This window comes from Tamandua tetradactyla, chromosome 18, assembly GCF_023851605.1.
Source record: "Tamandua tetradactyla isolate mTamTet1 chromosome 18, mTamTet1.pri, whole genome shotgun sequence".
Lineage (NCBI taxonomy): Eukaryota > Metazoa > Chordata > Mammalia > Pilosa > Myrmecophagidae > Tamandua > Tamandua tetradactyla.
Genome location: NC_135344.1, coordinates 56,455,802 through 56,479,778, shown reverse-complemented (window position 1 = coordinate 56,479,778; position 23,977 = coordinate 56,455,802). Strand labels below are relative to the sequence as shown.

At 42.0% G+C, this 23,977-nt stretch overlaps 1 protein-coding gene and 1 long non-coding RNA gene across 5 annotated transcripts in view; one reads left to right on the top strand and one right to left on the bottom strand.

The window, feature by feature from the left end:
* Positions 1-21,380, bottom strand: part of KCTD1 (potassium channel tetramerization domain containing 1) — a 201,639-nt gene extending 180,259 nt beyond the window's left edge. The window contains exon 1 of the mRNA XM_077135731.1: positions 21,264-21,380. Coding sequence (XP_076991846.1) covers positions 21,264-21,272 — 9 coding nt within the window. The 5' untranslated portion in view covers positions 21,273-21,380. The remainder of the gene's footprint in view (positions 1-21,263) is intronic.
* Positions 17,166-23,977, top strand: part of LOC143662212 (uncharacterized) — a 337,353-nt gene continuing 330,541 nt past the window's right edge. For all 4 annotated transcript variants that reach the window (XR_013165223.1, XR_013165225.1, XR_013165220.1 and 1 more), the window contains exon 1: positions 17,166-19,708. This is a non-coding gene — a long non-coding RNA (uncharacterized LOC143662212). The remainder of the gene's footprint in view (positions 19,709-23,977) is intronic.

Sequence of the window (23,977 nt, the reverse complement as noted above, 5' to 3'; positions counted from 1 at the left end):
GTTAGCTGTGTGATGAGGTCCCATACATACCGGATCTCGGGTAAGGAACTCGCCACAGTGGCTTCTGGGTCCCCTGGTGCAAGCTGGTTTGTGTTCGGGCCAGGGCAGGAGCCCCAGGACCGGGGTGTCTTTAGTGCATGACTACCTCAGAATAAAGCCTCATTTCCTCTTGCCTGAATTACTCCCAGCTGCTTCCTACCTGCTTTTCTGGCCTCCCTACACTATCCATTTTGAATACTATTGCCAACTTCTATTCTTGAAATGTTGCATTTATCGTGTTGTTCTATTAAGAAAAGCAAACAAAAAGCCTTCAAAATTTCCCTATTGATGGGCTGTGCATTTAGGGCTCTGTCTAGAATAGCCTCACTATTTCTTCCTTCCTTCTTCGCACCCCTCTTTTCCCTCTGCAGCCCTCTTTCCCTTCCTTCAGTATCAGACAATTCTACTAACATCTAGAGAGACAAATAGACCAGAACCCAGCCCTAGGGAGTTCTCCTTGGCAGGATATGGGATGTTGGCCCCTGGGTTCCAGGGCAACCCAAAAAGAGAAACGAACTTCCCAGAGAAGCTGAGATCAGAACTGTATCTTGTGTGGATAGGGGTCTCATTCAGAAGAGATGAGATTTCCTGGAAAGAAAGGACACAATTAAAAGAGAAGGTGTTGGCAATACCCAAGATTCTGGGGGAAAGAAGTCTGAACAGGTGGAAGCATAAGCTGTAAGTGGGGCAGTGGGAGGTAACTGCGGTCAGACTGGCCGAGGCCAGGTGATGCCATGCTCCTGGGCAGGCCAAGAGCTGTGGATTGTATCCTGTCAGCAGTGGGAGGTGATTGAACATTTTAAAGCAAGGATGTAACATCAATTAATTTCCAAAGAAAATACTAGTCTAATGGTTGCAAAAGGAATCCATGGTTATTATGGAAAATTAGAAGAAAAAAACAGAAAATGTAGATAAAGCAAGTAAAAAATAAAAATCCCCTGGCCCAGAGATAAGCATTGACATATGAGCCAGGCACTGTTACAAGAGTTTTAGTCATTTAATCCTCTCAACAACACACCATGAGTGGGGTAAATTATTACTCCTATTTACAGCTGGGGAACTGGGGAAGCCTGCAGACGCTTCTCTAGGTTACACAATTGGTGGGTGGTACAATTAGGCTTTGAACTCAGACCTTCTGGCTCCAGAACCTAATCCTTAGCCCCCAGGCCACCTTGCTTCTCAGTGATTACACAATATATACAAAAGTATTCACATGCATAAATGTATTTAATTTTTAAAAAAATATATAGTTTGCGGCCACAGTGGCTCAGTGGCAGAGTTCTCGCCTGCCATGCTGGAGACACAGGTTCACTTCCTGGTGCCTGCCCATGCAAAAAAAAAGAAAAGAAAAATATGTATAGTTTGGTTCTGAATTTGGGTTTTAAATGAGAATGTTGATGAGCGTGTGGGTGAGTTGTGTAGGGGAGGGTTGCAGCGGGAGAGAGGCAAGTCAGATAGCTGCTGGTCCAAGTGAGAGATGATAAAGGAGGCTAAAGCAGAGATGGAGCAGAGGTGATGATGATACAGGAGAGCTTTAGGTGGTACAAATAGCAGACCTTGATGATACAGTGTGTGTGTGTGTGTGTGTGTGTGTGTGTGTGTGTGTGTGTCTAATGTCTGCATGTATGTCTGTCTGTTTGTAATGTCTGTGTGTCTAGGAGAGAGTTGAAGGAAAGGAAGAAGTCAGGGAAAATCATGAGGATTCTTTATTGAGCAACCAGGGGGACTGTTGAAATACTTGAGAGAGCGGGATGGTAATGAGTTCCCTTTGAGACCTCATGAGATCATGGCATCCGCAAGGTGGAGGTGTTCACTAGCCAGCTGGAAGTACGTAAGTGCTGGAACAGTGTGGAATCATTTGTATTGGTTGGCTCTGAACTCAAGAGACATGGGTTCCTTGGGATGAAAGGAACAGATGAAAAGAGATGTCTGCATGGGAGCCTTAGGGACTAGTCAGAGCGGATGGTGGAGTTAGACAGTTTGGGGGGATCCGGGTGAGTGAGCGGCCAACTGGCAGATATCTCAGGTGCAGGACAAGAGGGAACGGGGAGAAGCCACTGGATTCTATGCTCCTTCCGAAACCCCCCTTTCTGCCAAGCTCATCTCTCACCTTCCTTTTGAAATTGGTTTTACCTGTTCGTTTCCAGCTTCCTTCATTGCCCAGCCTGGCCTGCCAGATACCTCCCTGAATCTCTCCACCTACCTGAGTCACACGTATCTTCCAAGGCCTGTTTATGCTGGACTCTTCCAGCAGCCTTCCACCCTGCTCTCATGGGGGCTCTACTTCTCTGTTCACTTTGACCCCTTATTATCATTTCTTGTTTCCTGCAAAATTCTAAGCATCTGTGGGCAGGGGCTTGCCTACCTTATAGCCCCCACAGGGCCCAATAACCAGGTGTTCACTAATTGGTTGCTTATAACCCACGGGCATAGAGCATATTATTTTATTTTTACTGTTTTGGCTTTTTGAAAATGATACCAGAAGCTCCTCCACTCTTTTTCATTCAGTTGCAGCTTTGTGAGTTCTTTCCATGCATACCCTTCCCTATTGGTTTGGCATTTTGTTACATGAACACTCCACAGGCCAGCCAAGTGTGAAGTCTCATCTTTTGTCCATTTTCCTTTTTGAAAATTTCCCCGCTGGTTTTTATTGCAGTACTGCCCCAATTCCCTATACTCCCAATTTATGACAATCCATCCATCCTAGAACCCATACTGCATTCCTTCTGGTATGACATGTTTGCCTAACTCTTTAACTATATATATATTCATTAGTCTGATGGGTTTGGGTTGACATTGGTCTTCTCCATACTCCTTCTTTAGCCACAAGACACAGCAGCTTTTCATCTGCAACTATAATGGCAGGTAACAGATCTTGACTAAGAGTTTTGCAAATTTACTTTGAGTTCCTTCGATCCTCTTGGAGCCAGAAAGGATCCTCACTCATATACAAGTGTGTGTGCATGTGTGTGTGTGTGTGTGTGTGTGAGAGAGAGAAGTGAGTAACAGTGATAGTGACAATGGCATCGATGACAACTATCATTTTCTGAGCACTTGCTCTATGCCTGGAACTAAAAGTGCTTTATGAACATTGCTTCTCTGCCCGCTACTCTTCGATGCCCTGTGGAATCTTGGGTTTGCTCTTAAATCACTGTTCATGCTGCATGGGGCTTTTGCCTTTCCCTGTAGGTAGACCCAAGATTCTGCTGTGGGCAGACCCAGGAACTTTCCATTATCAGCACAGAAGCTGTCTGCTCTCCATCTCTTCTCACCTCTCCTTTAGACTGGGTAGTCTGGATGCCACAGGTCCCCTCGGGGAAGCGATGGCACTTATTTTTCCCCCAGAAATGCAGTGACCCTGGAACATGTGTCTGAAGCAGCATTTCACTAAATAAGGACTGATTGATGCAATTCTAATTAAGTTGAAAAGGGGAGAGAGTTTAGGAGGAAAATTTCCTTTTTAAAAAATAAACCATCTTCCCAATCTTGATTTTTTTAAACTTCCACTCCTGCTTAGGGCTCTTAATATTTCAGGTAGAAAGTGGTGGAAAACCAATAGTGTTGACATATAAAAGTACAAAATAGAACAATATCTACTCTCTGTTTTCCTAAATTGTTTGAACAAACATTTCGTTAAGAAACAAAAAGGGGAACTTTACTTAAAAATATGGATTAGATCCAGTGATGAGCAGATGAGATTAAGTTTGGTGTTAAAGGTCAGTGAAATGGCATGAAACGTTGGCGGACTGCAGAGGCTCTGATTCCAGAAGAAGTTAAAAATATAACATTTTGGAAATGTCCTATCCTGTGTTTTGTAAAGCTGTCTCATTTTGGAAAGGCAGACACACACTGAAATGAAAGGTGATTTGAAAAGTACAATCTGCAGGTATGGTGGAGGGAGGGTGGCAAGTGTGAGCAGCCAGACTGCAGGGGTGAGCATGGGGTGCAGGTGGCTATGACTCTGAACTGGTGGGGGGAGGGGCATGGAAGGAGGAAGGAAGTAGAAACAAGAGCCAGAGAGAGCTTTTAATTTGTGTTTAAAGATGAGTTGTTTTCTTAATGTTTGTTGGCTAAAGGGGAGGAGCCAGTGGAGAGAAGAAAGACAAGATACTGAGGAAGGATAGGAAAAAAAGAAGAGAGGACAGTGGAGCCCTTGATGGGAATTTTGGTGCTGGGAATTTGAGGCACTTGACATCTCAGTAAATCGGGAGGCAAGCTTACCTGATTAGTGGAAGTGGATTTAGGATTAGAGAATAGTAAAAAGATTCAGCAGCGCCTCCTGGGGAATGAGATAAGAGGTTCACTGGGCATGATGCAGCAATATCAAAGGGCAAGATAAGATCGTTACCATTCAGACCCCAGGTTAAACATCACCTCTTTAAGGAGGTCTCACCTGACCACCCTGTTTTAATTTTCTGCCTAACACTTAATACCATCTGATTAAATTTGTGTTCATTTCCTTTTCAAAAAAAAAATGATCTGTTCTCCCCACTAGAATGTAAACTCCATGAAATCAGAGATCTTCTTGCTTTGTTCCTGTTAAATCCCCAAATAGTCAAAATCAACTAAATATTGGCCATCTGAATGAAAGATTTGATAATGGCACCAGTTACAAGAATTTACCAGTGTCACCTGGGATCCCAGGATCAAAAGTGAGGAGAAAGGAAGGTTATCCAGGACTGAGTGTTGGTGAGGCAGGAATGGCAGAGAGGTAAAAATGGGGAAAGGATTTGGAGTGCTAGAGAGTGTGCTGTTGAAACTGCAGTCCACCGAATCCAGGCTGAATAAAGAAGGAAAACGGATGAGGAAGGAAAAAAGGGAAAGGGTGGGGATAGGTCAGAGAGATGGAAAGAGGAAGCAAGGGAGAGACTGGAGATTACCTTGCGTTTAAGAGCAGGTTTACTGGGAAAGAGTGTAGGAAGATAATACACTTGGGTTAAAGGAAGGATGCTGCATTGCTTATTTCTGTTTTTATCAGTTAAACATGGCCAACTCCAAAGATCTAGAACAAGATGAATCAAGTGTCAAAGGAGAGCCTTAACAAAAAGTCAATCAACAATAAAACCTAGGCAAGAGAGAGAAACAGACCATCAGAGTAAAGACATCAAGAAAATCAGATGCCTAGATATCAGCAACAAATTAAAAGCCATACTAAGAAAAAGGAAGATCTAGCCCAGTCAAAAGAACAAATTAAAAAGTCAGAGGACATGGAATTCAGAACAACTAATCAAAGCAGTTCAAACAAATCTCCTAAATCAGTTCAAGGAGATGAAGAAAAATATGGCTAAAGAGATAAAGGATATTAAGAAGACACCAGGTGAGTATAAAGAAGAAGTTGAAAACATACAAAGAAAAATAACAAAACTTAAGGGAATGGAAGGCCCAATAGAGGAGATTGAAAATATAATAGAGGAATACAACTGCATGTTGGAACAGGCAGAACAAAGCATCAGCAAATTAGAAGACAGGACATCTGAAATCTTATAGACAGAAAAACAGAGAGAGAAAAGAGTGCAAAAGATTGAGCATGGTCTCAGGAAATTGAAAAACAGCACAAAGTGCACAAACATACATGTCATGGGTGTTTAGGAAGAAGAGGAGAGGGGGGAAGGAGCACAAAGAATATTTGAGGAAATAAGTATCGAAAATTTCCCAATCCTTAGAAAAGACATGAATATACATATCCAAAAAGTGCAGTGTAATCCAAACAGGATAAAACCTAATAGACCTATTCCAAAACACATACTAATCAGAATGTCAAAAGTCAAAAATAAAGAGATAATTCTGAAAGCAGTAAGAGAAAAGAGATTAAGACTAAGTTCTGATTTCTCATTAGAAACCAGGGAGGCAAAAAGGAAGCGGTATAATATATTCAAGATACCGAAAGAGAAAAACTGCCAGCCAAGAATTCTTTATCCAGCATAAGTGTCCTTCAAAAATGAGGATGAATTTTAAATATTCACAGATAAAAAGAAACAGAGAGTTCATTAACAGGACATTTGTCCTACAAAAAGTACTGTCCTAAAGACAGACATGTTGATCAATGTAATCAAATTGAGAGTTCAGAAATAGACCCTTACATCTATGGTCAATTGATTTTTGACAAGGCTGCCAAGTCCATTCAGCTGGGACAGAATAGTCTCTTCAACAAATGGTGCTGGGAGACCTGGATATCCATATCCAAAAGAATGAAAGCAGACCCCTATCTCACACCATTTACAAAATTCAATTCAAAATGCATCAAAGACCTGATTTAAGAGCCAGGACCATAAATCACCTAGAAGAAAATGTACAGAATCATCTTCAAGATCTTGTGGTAGGGGATAGTTTCTTATACCTTATACCCAAAGCACAAGCAATGAAAGAAGAAATAAATTGGACCGCCTCAAACCTGAATACTTTCATGCTTCAAAGGATTTTTTCAAAAAAAGTGAAAAGGCAGCCTATTCAATGGAAGACAATATTGGAAAGCCATATATCCAATAAGGGTTTGATATCCAGTATATAAAGAGATCCTACACCTCAACAATAAAAAAGACAAGCAACCCAATTTAAAAATGGGTGAAAGACTTGAATAGATGATTTTCCAAAGAGGAAATACAAATGGCTTAAAAGTACATGAACTGAAAAGTAGAATGGTGAACTGTGGTGTTTACATATGATTAAGTATTGTGCTGTTACAGAAAGGAATGACGTTGTGAGGCATGCAACATTGTGGATGAACCTGTGGGGCGTTAAGTGATGCAAAATAAGCCAGAAACAAAACAGCAAATACTGTATGGTCTCATTTTGAAAATACTTATAAGAAAATAGGGACCTGGCTGTAAGTTGCTATAGCAGTCACATTTAGTCTAGAGCTATAATTGCTTTTTCTAGGTTTTGAGAGGCTGTGCTATATATGCATAACCTGGTATTTCCCTGGAACTTTGGGTATCTGTGTGACACCTAAGACTCAGAGTATGAATTCCACAGGTCTGAAAGTCAGCATTGCCACATACAACAACTGTTAAAGAAATGGAAAAAGAGATCTGGCCTCAATAAGAGAACAAAGCTGATCGGGTCGGGACTAAGGTAATTCAGATACAGAGGTAAGGAGGACATTGTCAGTACTTTAAAACTTCACCTATCCTATGAGACCAAAGGAAGAGAGGTTTATTTTGTCCAAAATCTAAATTTTCTGTAGCACATATTCTTTTTTTTTTGTAGGGGGGGCGTATTTTTAATTTAATTTTTATTAATAAAATCATTCAGCATACAATAAAAACATTCTTAACATATGAACATTCCATACTTGGTTTGCAATCAATGGTGTAGCACATATTCTAACTCAACCTGTCTGGATAGATCATTTAAACAACCCAAACACAGCGAGCCCAAAAAGGAATTGAGGGCTTATAATTCTATATACCTTAATATAAGGCCTGGGTGCATCCCAAAGTATGTTGAGCAGATAATTAAAAAATGTTGGCAAAGTCCCTTGAGGGATGGGAGAGAAAATATGAAACTGTTAAACTTTACCACTGGAGAAATCCCCAATACTGTCTCAAACATGAGGAACTCCCAAGTCAATAGGCCAAGCCCTTGACATTGCAGCTTGCTCTTGTGAAGCTTATTTGTGTAGCGTAGAAGCTAAACCTACCTATAGTTATGCCTAAGTGGACCTCCTCTGTTACTCAGTGGCCTCTCTAAGCTCAATTTTCCAAGTAAAATCATTACCCATCCCCCACCCCACACGGGACATGACACCCAGGGGTGAAAATCTCCTGGCAACATGGGATATGACTCCCAGGGATGAGCCTGGCCCTGGCACCATGGCATCAACAATGCATTCCTGAACAAAACAGGGAAAAGAATTGTAACAAGTAAGGTGTCAGTGGCCGAGAGAGTTCAAATAGAGTTTGAGGGGCTATTCTGGGGGCTACTCTTATGCAAGCTTCAGCTAGATATTGCTATTTATCATGGTTTGCCAAACCCCAGCCAAAACCATTCCTGCCAACCCTAAAGCACACCTAGGGTTTTATCTGAGATTCTACAAGTGTTCCATGCGCTATGATTACTTTCCAGAAATCTACAACCTCCAGATGGATTCCTAGGCCAGATAAATGCTGAAACCCAGAGTGGCCAGACTCTCCAGAACATCAACAGTTCTGTCCCCCTATTCCATGTTATTGATAGCCCTTTCCAACAAGAAAAAGTTAGAAGGGGCATAGCCCAAATACCCCTAAAGAGTGGGAGAAAGATCAAAGAAGAAGGTGGAGTTATAACAGAGAAGATAGGATTTAACAAATGAGCACGATTGCTGAATCATCATATTGATATTTCTTTTAGTCTCCAGTGTCTTGGAGCAACTAGAAAGAAAAACTTAAAATTGTGGAACTGTAACCCATACCAAACTCTGAAATCTGTTCTGTAACTAATTGTTGCGGTATGCTTTGAAATTTATTGCTTTTTTTGTATATATGTTATTTTTCACAATAGAAAAAGCACATGAAAACATTCCATAGCTATTATGGAAATGCAAATCAAAACCACTATGAGGTATCATTTCACACTTACTAGAATGGCCGCTATTAAAAAAAAATAAAAACAAAAACGAAAACAGAAAACTACAAGTGTTGGAGAGGATGTGGAGAAATAGGAACACTTATTCACTGCTGGTGGGAATGTAGAATGATATAGCCACTGTGGAAGACAGTTTGGTGGTTTCTCAGGAAACTACATATAGAATTGCCATATGATCAATTCTGCTGTTAGGGATATACTCAGAAGAACTGAAGGCAGGGACATGAACAGACATTTGCACACTAAAGTTTATAGTGGTATTATTCACAATTACAAAAAGACAGAAACAACCCAAGTCTCCATCAAGTGATGAATGGATAAACAAACTGTGGTATACACATTTGATGGAATATTATTCAGCTATAAGAAGAAGTGAAGTCCTGACGCATGAGACAAATGGATAAACCTTGAGGACATGCATTATGTTGAGTGAAATAAGCCAGGTAGAAAAGAACAAATATTGTATGATCTCATGAATGTGAACTAATTATAATAAGCAAACTGATGGAATTAAAATCTAGAGTATAGGTTATGGGAGATAGAGTGAGGGTAGAGAGTGGAGAGCTGATACTTTTTTGCAGAATTTTTAATAAAGTGGATTGTAAGTGTTTGAAAATGGATAGAGGTGATGGTAGCACATCATTGTGAGTGTAATCAGCCGCGCTGAATTATGGGTTTGATCGTGGTTGAAAGGGGAAATTTACGGTCGTTCCTATCACTAGGAAAGGTGGAGGATGAAACATGGGATTATATAACATAGTGAGCCCTGCTGTGGTTGAGGAATGTGGTTAATAGTACAAATATCAGAATGTTCTTCCATAAACTAGAACAAATGTACATCATTATTATAAGGGTTAAATAACAGGGTGGTATGAGGGGAAAAATACATCTAATGCAAACTAGGGACTGTAATTAACAATGATATTTCAATATTCTCTCATCAAGTGTAACGAAGACACCAGACCCTTGCTAAGTGTCAATAATAGGGTTGTATAAGGGATATAGGTTTTCTATTTTGTTTTTTAGCAGTTAAAATGTTCTAAAATTGTGATGATGAAAGCACAATTCTGTGATTATACTGAGAGCCACTGATTGTGGATTTTGCATGGATTTTACAGTGTGTGACTAAAAAGGAAGAAGAGAAGACAGAGCATATGTAAACTGTGTCATCAGCTTTTAAATAATAAAAACTCACACTCTATATTTGTGTGGTCATAGAAACTCATATTTAAAAACTGATTTTTTTTTTTTTTTTTTTTTTTTTTTTTAAAGGAAAGACAGAGAGAAGGAAGGAAGGATAGAAGGAAGGAAGGAAGGAAGAAAGGGAAACATCCTTAAACATTTTCTTGTTTTATTGTATTCTGTTTCTCCGTTTTTGTTACATGGGCTGGGGCCGGGAATCGAACCGAGGTCCTCCGGCATAGCAGGCAAGCACTTTGCCCGCTGAGCCACCGCGGCCCGCCCAAAAAAAAAAAAAAAAAAAAACTGATTTTTAAAAGCAATTATTTGTGAAGAGTTTTATAAATTGATCGGTTCAGAAGTACTTTACCTACTTCAAAATAAATAGTTATTTTGGGTTAAAATAGAAATTTAGCAGAAGGTATACTTTTCAGTGGTTAAAAATGTATCTGTCCTACTCTTTAGCAGAATTATTTGGAAATTTGCTCACCAAACATTTATAGTATACTGAAGAGCTGTCAAAAATAACCAAGATAAATGAATACTTCAGCTGTACGCCGGAAAAAAAATTTTGACTCTAAAAGGCAATCTGGGTGCATGTTTTCAAAAGTTAAGTCTGAATCTCATTCTGAAATTTTAATGCATTTTTGACTCAGAAATGCATTTCTCCGAGGGAGAAAGAAACAAAAATCCTTGAACAATTATGCATAGCGACAATGATTGAGTTTTTAAAAGTGCTTTAGCTAAAAATATTCTTAGTTTCTAATGTAGACATAAAGGCATATCAGAAATGAGAGAATAATGTGTGAAGAATTGCTTATGTGCAAAAGCTTATTTGGAAGGGGATAAAAATGATGAGAAATGGTCATGAGTCCTTCAGGTGGAAGTTAGAACTTTCATTCTGTCTTTCACTTATTCAACCCTAGCTCTTCTCCCAGCGTTAGGCGTGTTGGGCAGGCTCTCTGCGACCCCAGCGGTCACCGACTCTTGGGGCTACTTCTACAAAGTGGGAATAAGTTTGATTGGAGGTAGCTCTGGGCCAAGTTTCATTTTTCCTATAGAAAATCATCTGCAGTTAAAAGCTAGTTTGACTTGTGCCATCTTTCAATGATGGATTTTTCAGATACATCTTGGGGTACAGTTCTGTGCGCCACGGAGGAAGCCTGAATTCTCAAATTGTGGTTTCCGTTAGACACTTGTCTCTTCTACCAAGAGACATTTGCACATACTGTAGAAAGTAGGGTCCCAAGTCATTTGACTCCAGATTTTCACAGCCTGCCTTCCTCCATCCCAGACTTGGGATGCCATCTCTGATCAAGGAGAGGCAGAATGAGTTCATATCACATGTGAATTGCTTCCACCACGGAGTTCCTACAACTCGAGGTAAATGAGCTGTGCAAAGAGCTAGCCCTCGTATGGCAGAGGAAGACCAGAACCATTTGGCAAAGTCACTTGGCTCTCCCTACCTCTCATAAGAGGATGGCACTGGCTTTCAGGAGAGCAAACGGTACTAAGCAAGCATGGGGCCAGTCCACATGTTTGCAGGCCCTTCATTTCTGAAAATGGCTATGAGGCTATAAATTTCTAAGGTCCCCTAATGGAAAATTTAAAGGGTATGACATTTCAAGATTATTCACCTCCCTTCTCTTTATACAGTTAGAAAACAAACCCCTTATGTGCTCCTTGACTTCTCTTGTCTCTAAATCACCATGGCCCTTAAAGAGGGGCCCACCATTTAGCACTTGAATAGATTACAGTATTACCTTTCACTTGTTTCCCTGTGTCCAAGTGTAAATTAGAGCAAAAATATTTATACTTTGTTTGAACTACCTTTTTGTCTTTCTTACAGTGTAGGGTACAGAGTAAATCTTTTTCCTTGAGAGGTAGGATGGGGAAAAGCAACAGCCCTCACCTAATGAATTTGCAGAGAGGATTAGCTAGCATGTGTGAAGTTCCTGGCACAATTACTGGCTATTAGTAACAACCATTATTACTCCAGGGCAGTAGTGTCTAGTGATTGAGCGCACAGCCTTCTAAGCTTGGATGCATTAGCCGAATCCTGCCCCTCCCACTCCCACTGGGCAAGTTACTCAATCTCTCTGTGCCTTGAGTTTCTCATCTGAAACATGGGGATACTAAAATGATACTGCCCTCTTGGGTTATGGATGAGGAGTCGGTGAGTTAATATATTGTAAAGCCCTGGGAAAACAGCCTGGCCTGTAGAAGCATTGTCTTAGTTTTACCTATTTCCTTCCTTCAACAACCTTCTGAGGTGGTTTTCATTACCCCCATCTGGCCAGCTAATGAAAGCAAGCCTTAGGGTCACACAGCTAACAGTGGATGCATAGTTCAAAGCAAACGGAAGGCCAAGTTCATTTCTCTAGCCCACACAATAAGTCTACATATGGGTCTGCAGAACCACGTGGCACTATTCCATTCCTGACTGCACAGGACAGCCTAGGATCGAGCTATCATCTTTACTCATATTTTCTGATGACTAATTGGCATTGAGTGATATCAACCCAGAGCATGCGGTGGCCTGGCAGAGGCTGGAGGGTGATAGCACTTTCTTCTGTTGATTTGATTAAAAGCAGAGAAAAACAGTCCTCTTTCTTATCCTTAGTATCTCTGGGAAACTGGCAGTAAGTGGTTTTAACACATAGCGGCCCCTGTTTTCTCTCTCCTTCCCTCCCCACTGCTGGGGGCGGGGGGGGGGGGGGAATGGGTCAGTCCGAGATGTGGATTCTTCTAGCTTGCCCCAGTTGAGTCTCAGTGGTTTCTGTGAAGGAGCCAAGGCAGGTTTTCAAAGCCGGCTTGGCCTTTTCCACTGAGGGTGGGACATTAGAGTGAAACTAAGAGCAAGTCCAGAGGCTATTCTGAGAATTTACTTGTGAATGTCTATCGCTGCCATCTGCTGGATGGAATGGGAATCAGCCCTGGTCTGCGGTTTCTTTGCTCTGTAACAAGTCAAGTCAGGGATTCCCATTGTGGTGCACTTGCATCATTTCATTTCATCAGTTCCACAGATTTTGGGAATCCCATGACAACTGTGCAGGGGAGACCCTTCATCGAGCAATCAAAAGATAAAATGAATGACCCTCTTTGAACCAAGGTGCTATTTAGTAGCACCAGATAGTCCCCAGATCAAATTTGGTCTGTTCCCAAATGGTTGATCTATTTGGGGAGAAAAAAACCCAAATCATCAGGCAAGGATATATGACATATATCGGACCCTTTATCAACAGGAAAAGTACTGACATGAAAGTGAAATTACCACCTGTCTTCTATTCCTGTGTTCAGTGAAAATTCTGTGCTCACGTATCCAGCTGTCATTTATTGAGACTTAGCGTACGTGTCAGGCACTGTTTTAGGAACCGAGTAAGCCAAGATGAATAAACACAGCCCCTACTCTTAATACTATCATACAGCTCTTTACCAAGTGCTCACTTGGCACTGTTTCCTACCCATTACATCTCATTGAATCCTCAGAACAAATCTAGGAATGATTAATATCTCATTAACAATGATCTCATATCTCATTTACAGTTCAGAAAACGGAAACTTAGAGAACTAAGTAATTTACTCAAGCTAATACACTTAGAAAGAGAGGGAATGGAATTTGAATATGGGATAGTGGAGTGGCCGGGACCAGCCACTCCACCCCAACTGCAACCCCCACCCCCACCACACAGAGTCTCAGTTTTTTGTTTTACACACATTTTCTGTTCTGTTAGCTACAAATTTCCAGCAAAGTGAAAGTGCTACAAAAACCATAACTCATGATAGCAGCAGATGCTCTGGGAAGATTTATCAGGAAGAATATCCCTTCTCTAGAAAGCATGTGAAATGTACCCGGTTAACAGTTCATAACTCTTCTACTTAATAGTAGCCTTGGTGTCAGCGGCAATAGCTGAATTGTGTTGCCAGTTCTCATCAGATAGAAAACAAATCCGTATTTCCGTCAGCATGACAGAATACATGCAAGTAAACGATTTACTTGGCATGAGCTAAAGAACAATTCAGTTGTCCCAACTGCAACAGTCTGAAACCTTTAAAAGTTTGTTTCTTTCTATCCTGGTAGAAGAGTGAGTTGAGGAGCCACCCTAGAAAAGTTGAGTCAGGATGGATAAGTGCTCAAATAGTATCTACTGGAGAGAGACATCTAAGAGGGCAGGCGGGACAGGAAAGGGGCTAATGTAGGGTTTTGGAGTCAGTCTGCCTGGTTAGAAACCCAGGTCTGCCTCTAGCCTAGTCTTTGGCCTCAGGCAGATCACAAAATCTCCTAATCCTTGAGTTTTCACCTGTAAAATAGGGAGTATAATAATGCTTGCCTTCCGGGTTTTTTGTTTTGTTCTGTTTTGTTTTTTGTGTGTGTGAGTTCAGTGAGATAATCAGACTGGCACCTGGCTCTCCCTCCCTAAATCTCAGCAAAGATATCGCCGGCACCTTTTAGGTTTGTTTGATGCTACTTACTTGCACATTAGTTTAACATAAGTACTCTTATTTTTCCTCTCGACAATCCTATGAGGCAGAGTGGAGAGACAGTGTCGTTTGCATTTTATAAAAGAAATGGGTCCTCAGGTGACTTGGCTATAATGTTGAACCATTTTTCCGATCAGATCCTGCCCCAAGGCCACCCATATGAGAACCACCGAGGAAAAAAGCTTATGGAATTAACATTTGTGCACCAAACACCCAGGCAGTGAGTGATATTGAAACTGTTTGCTGGAAATGACCAAAACATGAATTTCCTGGAAAGGGGTCCAGTTCAACTACAACCTGAAAGGGGGAAAGCTATTATAAAACACTGTTGGCAGATTTCTACTACTGAAGTTCTCTTCTTAATAAGTTTTAATATTGAAAGGAAAATTGAATGCCTAATTTTAGATTATTTTTAAGTGAATCAGCTGCTCAACAGCCAATGTTATTTTGGTGGTAGAATAACATATCGGGCAAAACACTATTTCTTGATCATTATACATGTTGTGTGAGGGGAACAGTATTAGAAAATAGGAAGAAAGAATGAATAAGATATTTAAAATACCAAAAAAGGTCTTTTTAAGAAAAGTATGAAACAGTTGCATTGAGACAATGCCAGGCAAGGGTGAGTACATAAAGGTAGAGACACTAGCTGGAGAGACAAATGCAATAAAACTAACTGGGAGAAAGCAGGACTAATAAGCTCAACTCAGACCACCTAAACTTGACTGAGTTGAGGTACTGAAAAGTTTTCTCAGTGAGTGTTTGGCAGTAATCATGCCAGTTCTTTAAAAAAGACCATACGTCCCTGGCAATGTGGGAGATGACCCCCAGGGATGAATCCAGCCCTGGGGCACCGTGGGATCAACAATTTCATCCTGACCAAAAAGGGGAAAAGAAGTGTAATTAATAAAGTATTAGTAGCAAAGAGAGTTCAGATAGAGTCGAGAGGCTACTCTGGAGGTTGCTCTTGCACAAGCTTCAGTTAGATCTGGCTACCTATCCTAACCTGCCAACCCCCAACCAGGACCATTCCAGCCAATTCTAAAGAACACCTAGAGCAATATATAAGATTCCACAAGGGGGGCGGGCCACAGTGGCTCAGCAGGTAAGAGTGCTTGCCTGCCATGCCCGAGGACCCGGGTTCGATTCCTGGTAACTGCCCATGTTAAAAAAAAAAAAAAGATTCCACAAGGGTTCCAATGCACTAGAGTAACTTTCCAGAAACCTACAACCTCCAGATGGGTCCTTGGTCCAGATAAGTCCTGAAACCTAGAGGGCCCAGCCTCTTTAGAACATCAGATAGTTCCATCTTCCTACCCCATAATACTGACAGACCTTTCCAATATGAAAAATTTAGAATGGCCATAGCCCAAGCACCCCTAAAGAGAGGGATGGAAAGATCAAAGGTGATTCTGGAGTTATACACCATACATAGCATATACACTTTTAGTCTCCAGTATCTTAGAGAAGCTGGAAGTAAAAACCTAAAATTGTGAAATTGTAACCCATGTCAAACTCTGAAATATGTTCTACAACTAATTGTGGCACTGTGCTTTGAAATTTATTATTTTGTATATGTTATTTTTCACAAAAAAGAAAAAAGTTGATTGTGATGATAAAAAAAAAAAATTTAAGCCTTCTAGCCTCCTATATTCTGGAGCAGTTAGAAGGAAAAATCTGAGATGATCGTATGGTAGCTCATGACACACTCTGGGATCTGTCCTGTAACTACTTGTTGAAGAGTGTTTTGAAAACTATTGCTTTTTTATTTCTTTGCTTTGTATATATGTTATACATACAATAAAAAAATTAAAAGCAAACAAACAAAATTCAACAAATGGTGCTACAATAGTGGGGTACTCACATGGAAAATAATGAAATGTGACCCCGTTATACAGGATATAAAAAAAAACATATGTGAACAGTTTATTTTTATAATTAATTTAATATATGTTTATACTATTTTGACACAGCGAATTTGTACTATAAGGTACAGACTTGATTTTTGTTTCAGAAGGTTAAACATAGGCCTATTTAGATGTAACAATTCTTGCTTTGCTGGGGTTGGAGAGAACAGAAACATCATGGTGCAGTTCCTAAAGGAAAAGGCATCCTGGGGGCAAGATAAGAAGAGCAGGGAGTTCAGAACGTGATACATTGTAGGCACTGTACGGATACAGGGCTGCTGAACGAATGGAGGCATGAACGAATGACTGGGTGCCTCGGTTTCCTTTGAGAATCCAGTTACACAGGAAGTGAACGTGGCCTATCATTGCTACTCATACTGGCTACTAGAAATGAAGAGTATAAAACCTACCCATGCTTCAAAATTCCAGTGTCCATTCTGTTAACATGTCAGCAACCTAAGTGCTCTCCTTGTTTGCTCACAGCCAACCTTCTACTAAGTTCTGCCAATTGTGTCTTTTAAATCGATCTTAAATCTTTCCATCTCTCTTTCCCCTGATACCACCCCAACCCAGCTACTATCTTCCCCAGCTACTACCTTCTTCCGCTTGAACTGCAATAGCCCCCCTTCATCCACCCTGGGTTCCTCTAATCATTTCCCGCGGTGCCACCAGAGTTAGCCTTTCGAAACAAAAATCTGACTATGCCACTGCTGCCCACCTTATACCCCCACCCCCTTACCCATTCCACTGCCCAAAGGTTAGGTCCCAGATGCCTTTCCCAGGAGCCTGATGGCCTATCACATTTCCTCCTGCTCTCAACTCCAGCCAACAGGAACTCCAGCCGAGTTCCTCCCCCTTGTGGTGCCTCTCCCAGTTTAGCATCTGCTGTTCCTCTTTCCTCTGCCTGGAACTTACTTTTTGCTCTCTGTCTCATTCCTTCCCTTGGCTCTGCCTAGAGAGAGCCTCTTCATTGCTTAGATATGGGCTTGCAGCACTTCCTCCAGAACCCTGACATCAGTCTGGGCCATTTTTTTTTTTTTTTTTACCTTTGGTTAATGCTATCAGAGCCCTATGTCCCTTTTGCTTCAAAGCCAATCTCTGCCTGTCATTTGCTCAATTCTTTAACTAACATTTGTCTTCCTGTCTGGATCATAAGCTCTGGGAGAAGAGGGACTCTGAATGCTTTTTCTCACCACCATGTCTTCAGCAACTAGCACAGGGTCTCACATGCAGCAGGCACTAAATAAATATTTGTTTGATGAATGAATGAACTTCATGAATACAGGTTGTTATTCTTAAAGGATAGTCTCTATGTTTTGTTTTCTGCATGGTTTGAACAAACCAAACTCGTCAACAAGCATAACATTATTTACATCTCTAGTATGTATTTATGAATGAAAAGCCAGTGCTGTTACAATGCCCAGGAAAATTGAATTGTTTCTCATGTCTGCATAAGTTAGCTATTAAAGTAAACAAAATACCTGCATAAAAATTTTCATTTTTATTCTCAAAATGGCTCATCCTCAAGACAGAGAAAGTTAAGTGCTCCATTTGCTTGGGAAATGATAAGTTATAGTCCCAGGAAAGGTTCAGAAATGCAGCTTTAAACTCAACTAAATCAAAGCCTTGGTAAACTGATGGTTCACAATCAATTAAACAACCTTTGAATTAAGACTCAAAAGTGATGCAAATGGAAAAAAAACTTAGCATAAGACATCACATTTCAGAATTAGAAAACAACTGTTATGACTTCAGAAATGTCAAGACAAGAAAAACATTTGTGCAGACAACTGTTATAGCTAAACTTAGAGCTAAATGGAAATTTAATTTTCAGAAAATTCTCGGATATAATACATCTTTCACTAATTAGTCTTAAATTTTCAAACAAATTGCTTTGGATAAATAATTTTACACCAAACTGTCCATAATAATATTCTGTAAATTGAATAATATGTTTTAGTCATCATCTAGTAGAAGTCTTACTGCAGTTACTCCTGGTTCTGAGGTAGTATAATTTGTACAATAATTACTGAATACTCTCCAAAATAAATACCTCACTTCAGAGTAATTTGAGCGGTCAGCAAATCATCATTACTTAAATAAGTATGAAACAAGCTATTATTGTACACCCCTGCTATTCAAGCACTGGCAAAGAATTATAAACCCGAACATCTCACAGTTCGAAGAGAGACCTCTAGTGTATGTTAGAGAACTTTATATTGTGCTTCAGGCATAATTAATAAAGCAAAATCACTGCAGTCATTTTGAATACTGTGGTGAGAGATTTTTGCCAACTATCACCATTCACACTCAGTGCATCTCAAAATTTCTTCCCTACAAATGTATGTTATTTTTGCCTAATTACTTTCTTTTTATACACATACTATCTAACTCAATGAAGTTTTCTCTGTGATGCAAAGTTTTAAAATCCCGTGACCACCTTTGCAACTTGATTAGTAAACATTTCACCTACTGTCATGGTCACAAGTGCTAACAATTCTTTCCATTCAAGCAGCAGTAGGATTCCTGGGCCAAATTGTTGCAGTCACTGTGCAGCCTCCTGAACACCAGCCCCTTAGAATAAGCCAAATGCCACACAAATATAAACACGAGGAATAAATTAGCACATTGCCCATTATCCAGGAAACAAATGGATACAGTATTTTAAGTTCACCAAGTCTGCTACCTCTTAGTTTCCACAGATTCCTATATATGCAGGTGAATTCCTTGATGTAGAATCAGATTTAATAAATCATTCTATGGCATCAGTCTCAGCCTTTAAAAATCCTTTATTTTCTCCTTTTCCACATTAAAAACACATTTGAGATACAAACAAAATGTTTCTCTAAAAAACACACACATACAAACAAAACAGGAGGTCTCTTAAGGAGTCTACTGCTGAGAAGGTAAAAGCATTTTGCTCATTTTTAATTTGCTAAAACAATCCAAGCATGCTTGGTACCCAGAGGGTATTCTCAAATAAACTTGTATCTCTAGCTGCCAGCTTAGTTGATTGAAAACAGAAGGCAAACGTTTCTTAAAGAATCAGTATGTTAAACTGTTATGTCTCTCCCGGCACCAGCAAGGACATACGCGCGCACGCGTACACACACACACACACACACACACACACACACACACACACACACACACACACCAGAGTCAAGGATTTGCTTGAAAGTAGCCAGTTCTGTAATTTAAAAGATAATGCAGTATTTGCAACAAATTATTTCTGCCTACTGTGGTGCACCTCTTAGCAAGGAAGCCAGCGCCACGGGGATATCGGACAGTTCCTGCGTGCAGTTCTCCACACACAAAGCGGACTGCCCCATTTGCAACTTTGTTAACTTAGTTGGGTCCCGCTCAGCCGCCCTGAAGCACAGTCACGGTGAAAACATTTTGATACCGGAAAATCATTTCCACGACAGTGCAAGTGTTTGGTTCGAAAGCACAAAGGCAGACAGACCGTCGACCCGCGGTGGCTGGGAAGTTGCGGGTGTGCCCGGTAGATAGGGCATCTATGCGAAGCACGCGTCAAGGTAAGAGATTCCTGCACCACCGAACGTCTGGCTCCTCTTCCTGCCTGCTCGGGGGGTCGACCTCGCTTTTAACGCGAATTCACCATAAAGCGCCCTCCACCCCTTTTTCTTTTTCCAGGAGGCGCGGAATCTTTATTTTCCAGCCAGGTCCCTCTTGGGGGCGGGAGAGGAAGCACACTTCACATTTCAATAAAGAGGGACGGCGGGGAGGGGGCCGGGAGGTTTGGGGAGGGGAGGGAGGAAAGAGGTCAGAAATGAGCCAAACTGCATCCCTACAGCCCACCTCTGCGCCCGGAGCGCTGGCTTAGAAGGCGGAGACGAGGCAGCCAGGAAACTCTGTCCCTTTAAGGGAACCTTGGCCGCCAGAAGGAGTGGGAAGGATGAGGGCCCCGGACCCGGCGCTGCAAGCACCTCGGGGAAGAGGCGAGCGCAGCAAAGCCACAGCCATTACCTGCAGCGTTCACATCACCCCAGTCCCACTAGTACCCCCTCCCCCTTCTCCGCCTCCCAAGGAGACTTCTAATCCGGAGCATGTGCCGTGCGCTTTTTCAGGGGAGGAGGTGGGGAGGACGAGGAACCAGAGCTTTTTAAAAATAAATGAAACATTTGCATCCAAAGGGAGGGGGGGCTGAAAAGGGGGGTTGGCAGGGGGGCTTTAAAGGCGCCCGGGTGGGCGGAGGAGGCGAATCCGGATCAGCCCGGCCCGAGACAGACGGCGGACAGCGCTCGGCACCCGCTGCCGCTCACAAAGGGAGCGGCGCGCTCTTTCCCGAGCAAAAGGGGAAGGAAAAAACCGCCCCGGGGCCGAAGCCGCTCGGCAGCCACAATGGCGTCTTTCACGGGGCGTCCTGGGGCGCCGCGGAGGCTGCGGGCAAAGCGAGTGGGCGGCGGCCCCGGCGGGAGCTGAACCCCGGCGGCGCTGTCCCCGCCGGACGGTGCGCTCGGCTGGGGGCGCCGGCGGCTGGGGGCCCGCGGCGCTCGGGCGGCCTCCCCCCCACCCCCGCCGGGCTGGCTTCCAGGCGCCGAGCTCCGCGCGGGGAAGAAAGGAGAGCGCGAGGTTCGGGGGAGGAGGGACGGGGAAGGGGGGACGGCGGAGAGCGGGGTGTGCGGCGGGAGAGCCGCTGAAAAGCCGCCGCCGGGAAGGCCGGCCGCGCGGAGCGGAGGGCCGGCGGCGCGGGCAGGTTACGAGAGCCGCGGCGGCTGCTCGGAGATCCGGCCCTCGGGCCCCGGCTCCCGCGCGCGGGCTCCCGGGCCCCGACCCCACGGCCGGCCGCGGATGCGCCTTCCCGGAGCTCTGTCCCGCTTTCCTCGCTCCGATTCGAGCGAGAAAACCGAGAAACGGTGGAGGCTGCCCTGAAGGAGGCGGCGGCCGGTGCCCCGCAGCGGGTCTGAGTGGATCCCTAGCGGATCCCGAGCCGCCGCGGCGGGCTGTGTGTGTGCGAGCGTGCCGCGCTCTCGCCCCATGCCTGGCACATGCGTAAAAGCGAGTTGCGCCCAAAGTCCCAGCCATACCCTCCTTAGCAAATAATAACAAACCCAAACCGTCAGATCTTACCTGAAACATTGAAGCACAAAGTCTCTCTCCAAGTCCCCTTTTCCTTTTCCTCTCCCCCCTTTTCCGATTTCTCTCCCAGCGATCTGCTCGGCTCGCCACACCAGAGAGAAATGCAATAGCTTGGCTAAGGTAGACAGAACAAAATACAGACAAGAGTTGCTCCAGGGCTTTGAAACCCCTCAAGGCAAGGATCAGGATACAATTAGCTCATGCCTCTACCTCCAGTCTAAATCAATCTCCAAAATAAAACTTAAATCAAATTAACTGATCACAGGGCTGACAATTGATCTCCTTCAAAAATAAAGCTCTATATCTATGTATAGATAAATATACATATAGGAATTTTTTTCAGATTTTTTTTTTTTTTTGGTGGAAAAACAGTCTCATTCCAGCCTCCAACTTGCTTTTGCTTTTTACCCTCCTCTTGCACAGAAAAGCTGATTTTAATCGTTGTGATTAGTTTTGATGTAACGTTTCCGCGGGCGATTTCTGCAAATGGATGGAGTGTTTCTTTGCCAAAAGAGGGAAAAGCAGCAGATGATGATAATTATAAGGATTGTTGGTTGTTTCTTTTTATTTGTGTTTAAGGCTGTCTCTTCACTTTCTCAAGTTGACCTGACATTGCTGTCACGCTAAGGTCGCGCAACTTGTTGATGACGATCACCGCCCTGTCTGATCAAAGAATAGGTGATAATTTGGCAATAGAATAGCACATTTTGGGTTCCTTTGGCGACAGAACGTCCCAAATGACGTGGATAAAAATAAGCACATGCAGTCTGCTTTGCCCCAATCAAGCCTGAATCAGCGCCCGGGGGTGATACGCAAACTCATTTCAAATGTTCAACCATGCAGAATTGCAAAAAGATTGAAGGAGTTACACCGCATTTTTTTTTTTTTTTTTGGCAAAGGCAAAATTAAAAGAAAACAAAATCTGCATTAGGTATAACCAAGAACCTACCTACCCTTTAGGTTTGTTTTGATCAACCTTCTGAAAACACCACTCCTCCTTCCTTCTCTTTGCTTTCCTTCACCTGGTATCTTTTATGGGGGTGGAGGGGGGTGGTATATAATTCCATTATTTGAGGAAGTGCTCAACAAAGCTAAAGGGACTCTAACAGAAACACATTTCCCCAGATTGCTACTCTGGTTCTGACCTCCCTCTCTCCTCATTACTTCCCCTCCCTCTCTAGGTCTTTGTTCAAAGGGATTGTGTTTGAGCCAGTTGTTATCCTAATTCCTTTTAGTTAGGGTGGAATATTTGGTTATAAACTCAAGGGTCACCTCCCATTAGTGTTATATGCTTGCAGAATACTTTTTGTAATGATATGTTTTTGTGCACTTCGCAGTTCATTAATTCAAAGACTTTGCTGACATTTCTTATGAAAAAGACCAGGCTGTAAGGCCAAGGATATTAAAAAAAACCAACCCTCCCACCCCCACCCCCTCCCACAAATACCCCAAATAAAAGCAGCCATTTCTACAAATACTTGTAATTAACAGCATTTTACAGGGAGTATTTTTTAAACCATCATTTTACCTTCAAGGTAAGCAGTTGCTGCAATACTAGTAGAAAAGGAAAGGGTCAAGTTTAAAAATATCATCAGATCAGTGCTATAATGACATGAGAGATTAATGCCATAATGAAAATCAGGAGTGTCGGTTAAAAAAAATGTTACAAGTTCCTATGACATGGGTATCAGGTTTGAGAATATCAGTGCCATATAAGAAGAAAATATAATGCCATAGAAGACAAAACAAAACAAAATCATATTCTTTATTCTTTGCACATTCTCTCTACTTCACACAGAAGGGAGATACATCCTCTTATCTGCAATGAAATTTAAAAAAAAATCATAAACCCCCAACTTCAATAGACTAGGAGCTTTGTCCTTGTCCCCAAATGTCACTAAATATTGATATAGGAGAGCATGAAAAGAAAAGGGACCATGAAAGAAACATCCTTAATCGTTGATAGGATGACTTAATAAATTAAAGGTGTGGCCAAATGTGACTTTTTAATTAAAACTCTCAGAACTTGTATCATTGCCCTAGTATGTTAGAGCTGCAGCGATCCTTTTGCAGTCGTCTAGTCCTTTGCCATCATTTTACCAATGAGGAAAAGTAAAGCAGCTTGCCCAAGGTCATGAGTCAGCCACTGACAGAGCCAAGACTAGTCCATAAGAGGCAGAACTAGAAGATAAGGAGTCCTCTCTCCTGACCCTCCCCACCCTGCAGAAAGCCCTCCTGTTGAGAAACTGTACATAGCATTCTAAATCATGCTGACATGGGTTAAAACATACTTTTGGAATTCCCTTTCTGGGATAGTCATCAAAGCCTGTAGCACATTCTTTTAAATATCTCTGATGGCAATGGAATTTTTGTCCTTAGTTATTTAACTTTTGGAAACCATCTGCAAACAAACAAACAAAAAAACTGGAACCCATCTGAGAAATAGGAATAGGTGGATGATAAAGATGGCCTATACTGTTTAGAGTAAAAAAAGAAAATGTGACTAAAAACAGTGTTGCCACATTTCCCCTTATTAGTTCCCAAACCAAAGACATTTCTCAAATTATTTTAAGCAATGAAATCATGATTAGAACAAGTGCATTGCTTTCCAAGATAATGGCTCTGAAGAGAATGATGTTCATTTGAATGAAATGTTCTGAAAAGCTCATTATTTAAATGTTTCAAAACTTTTGTATGAAGTCACC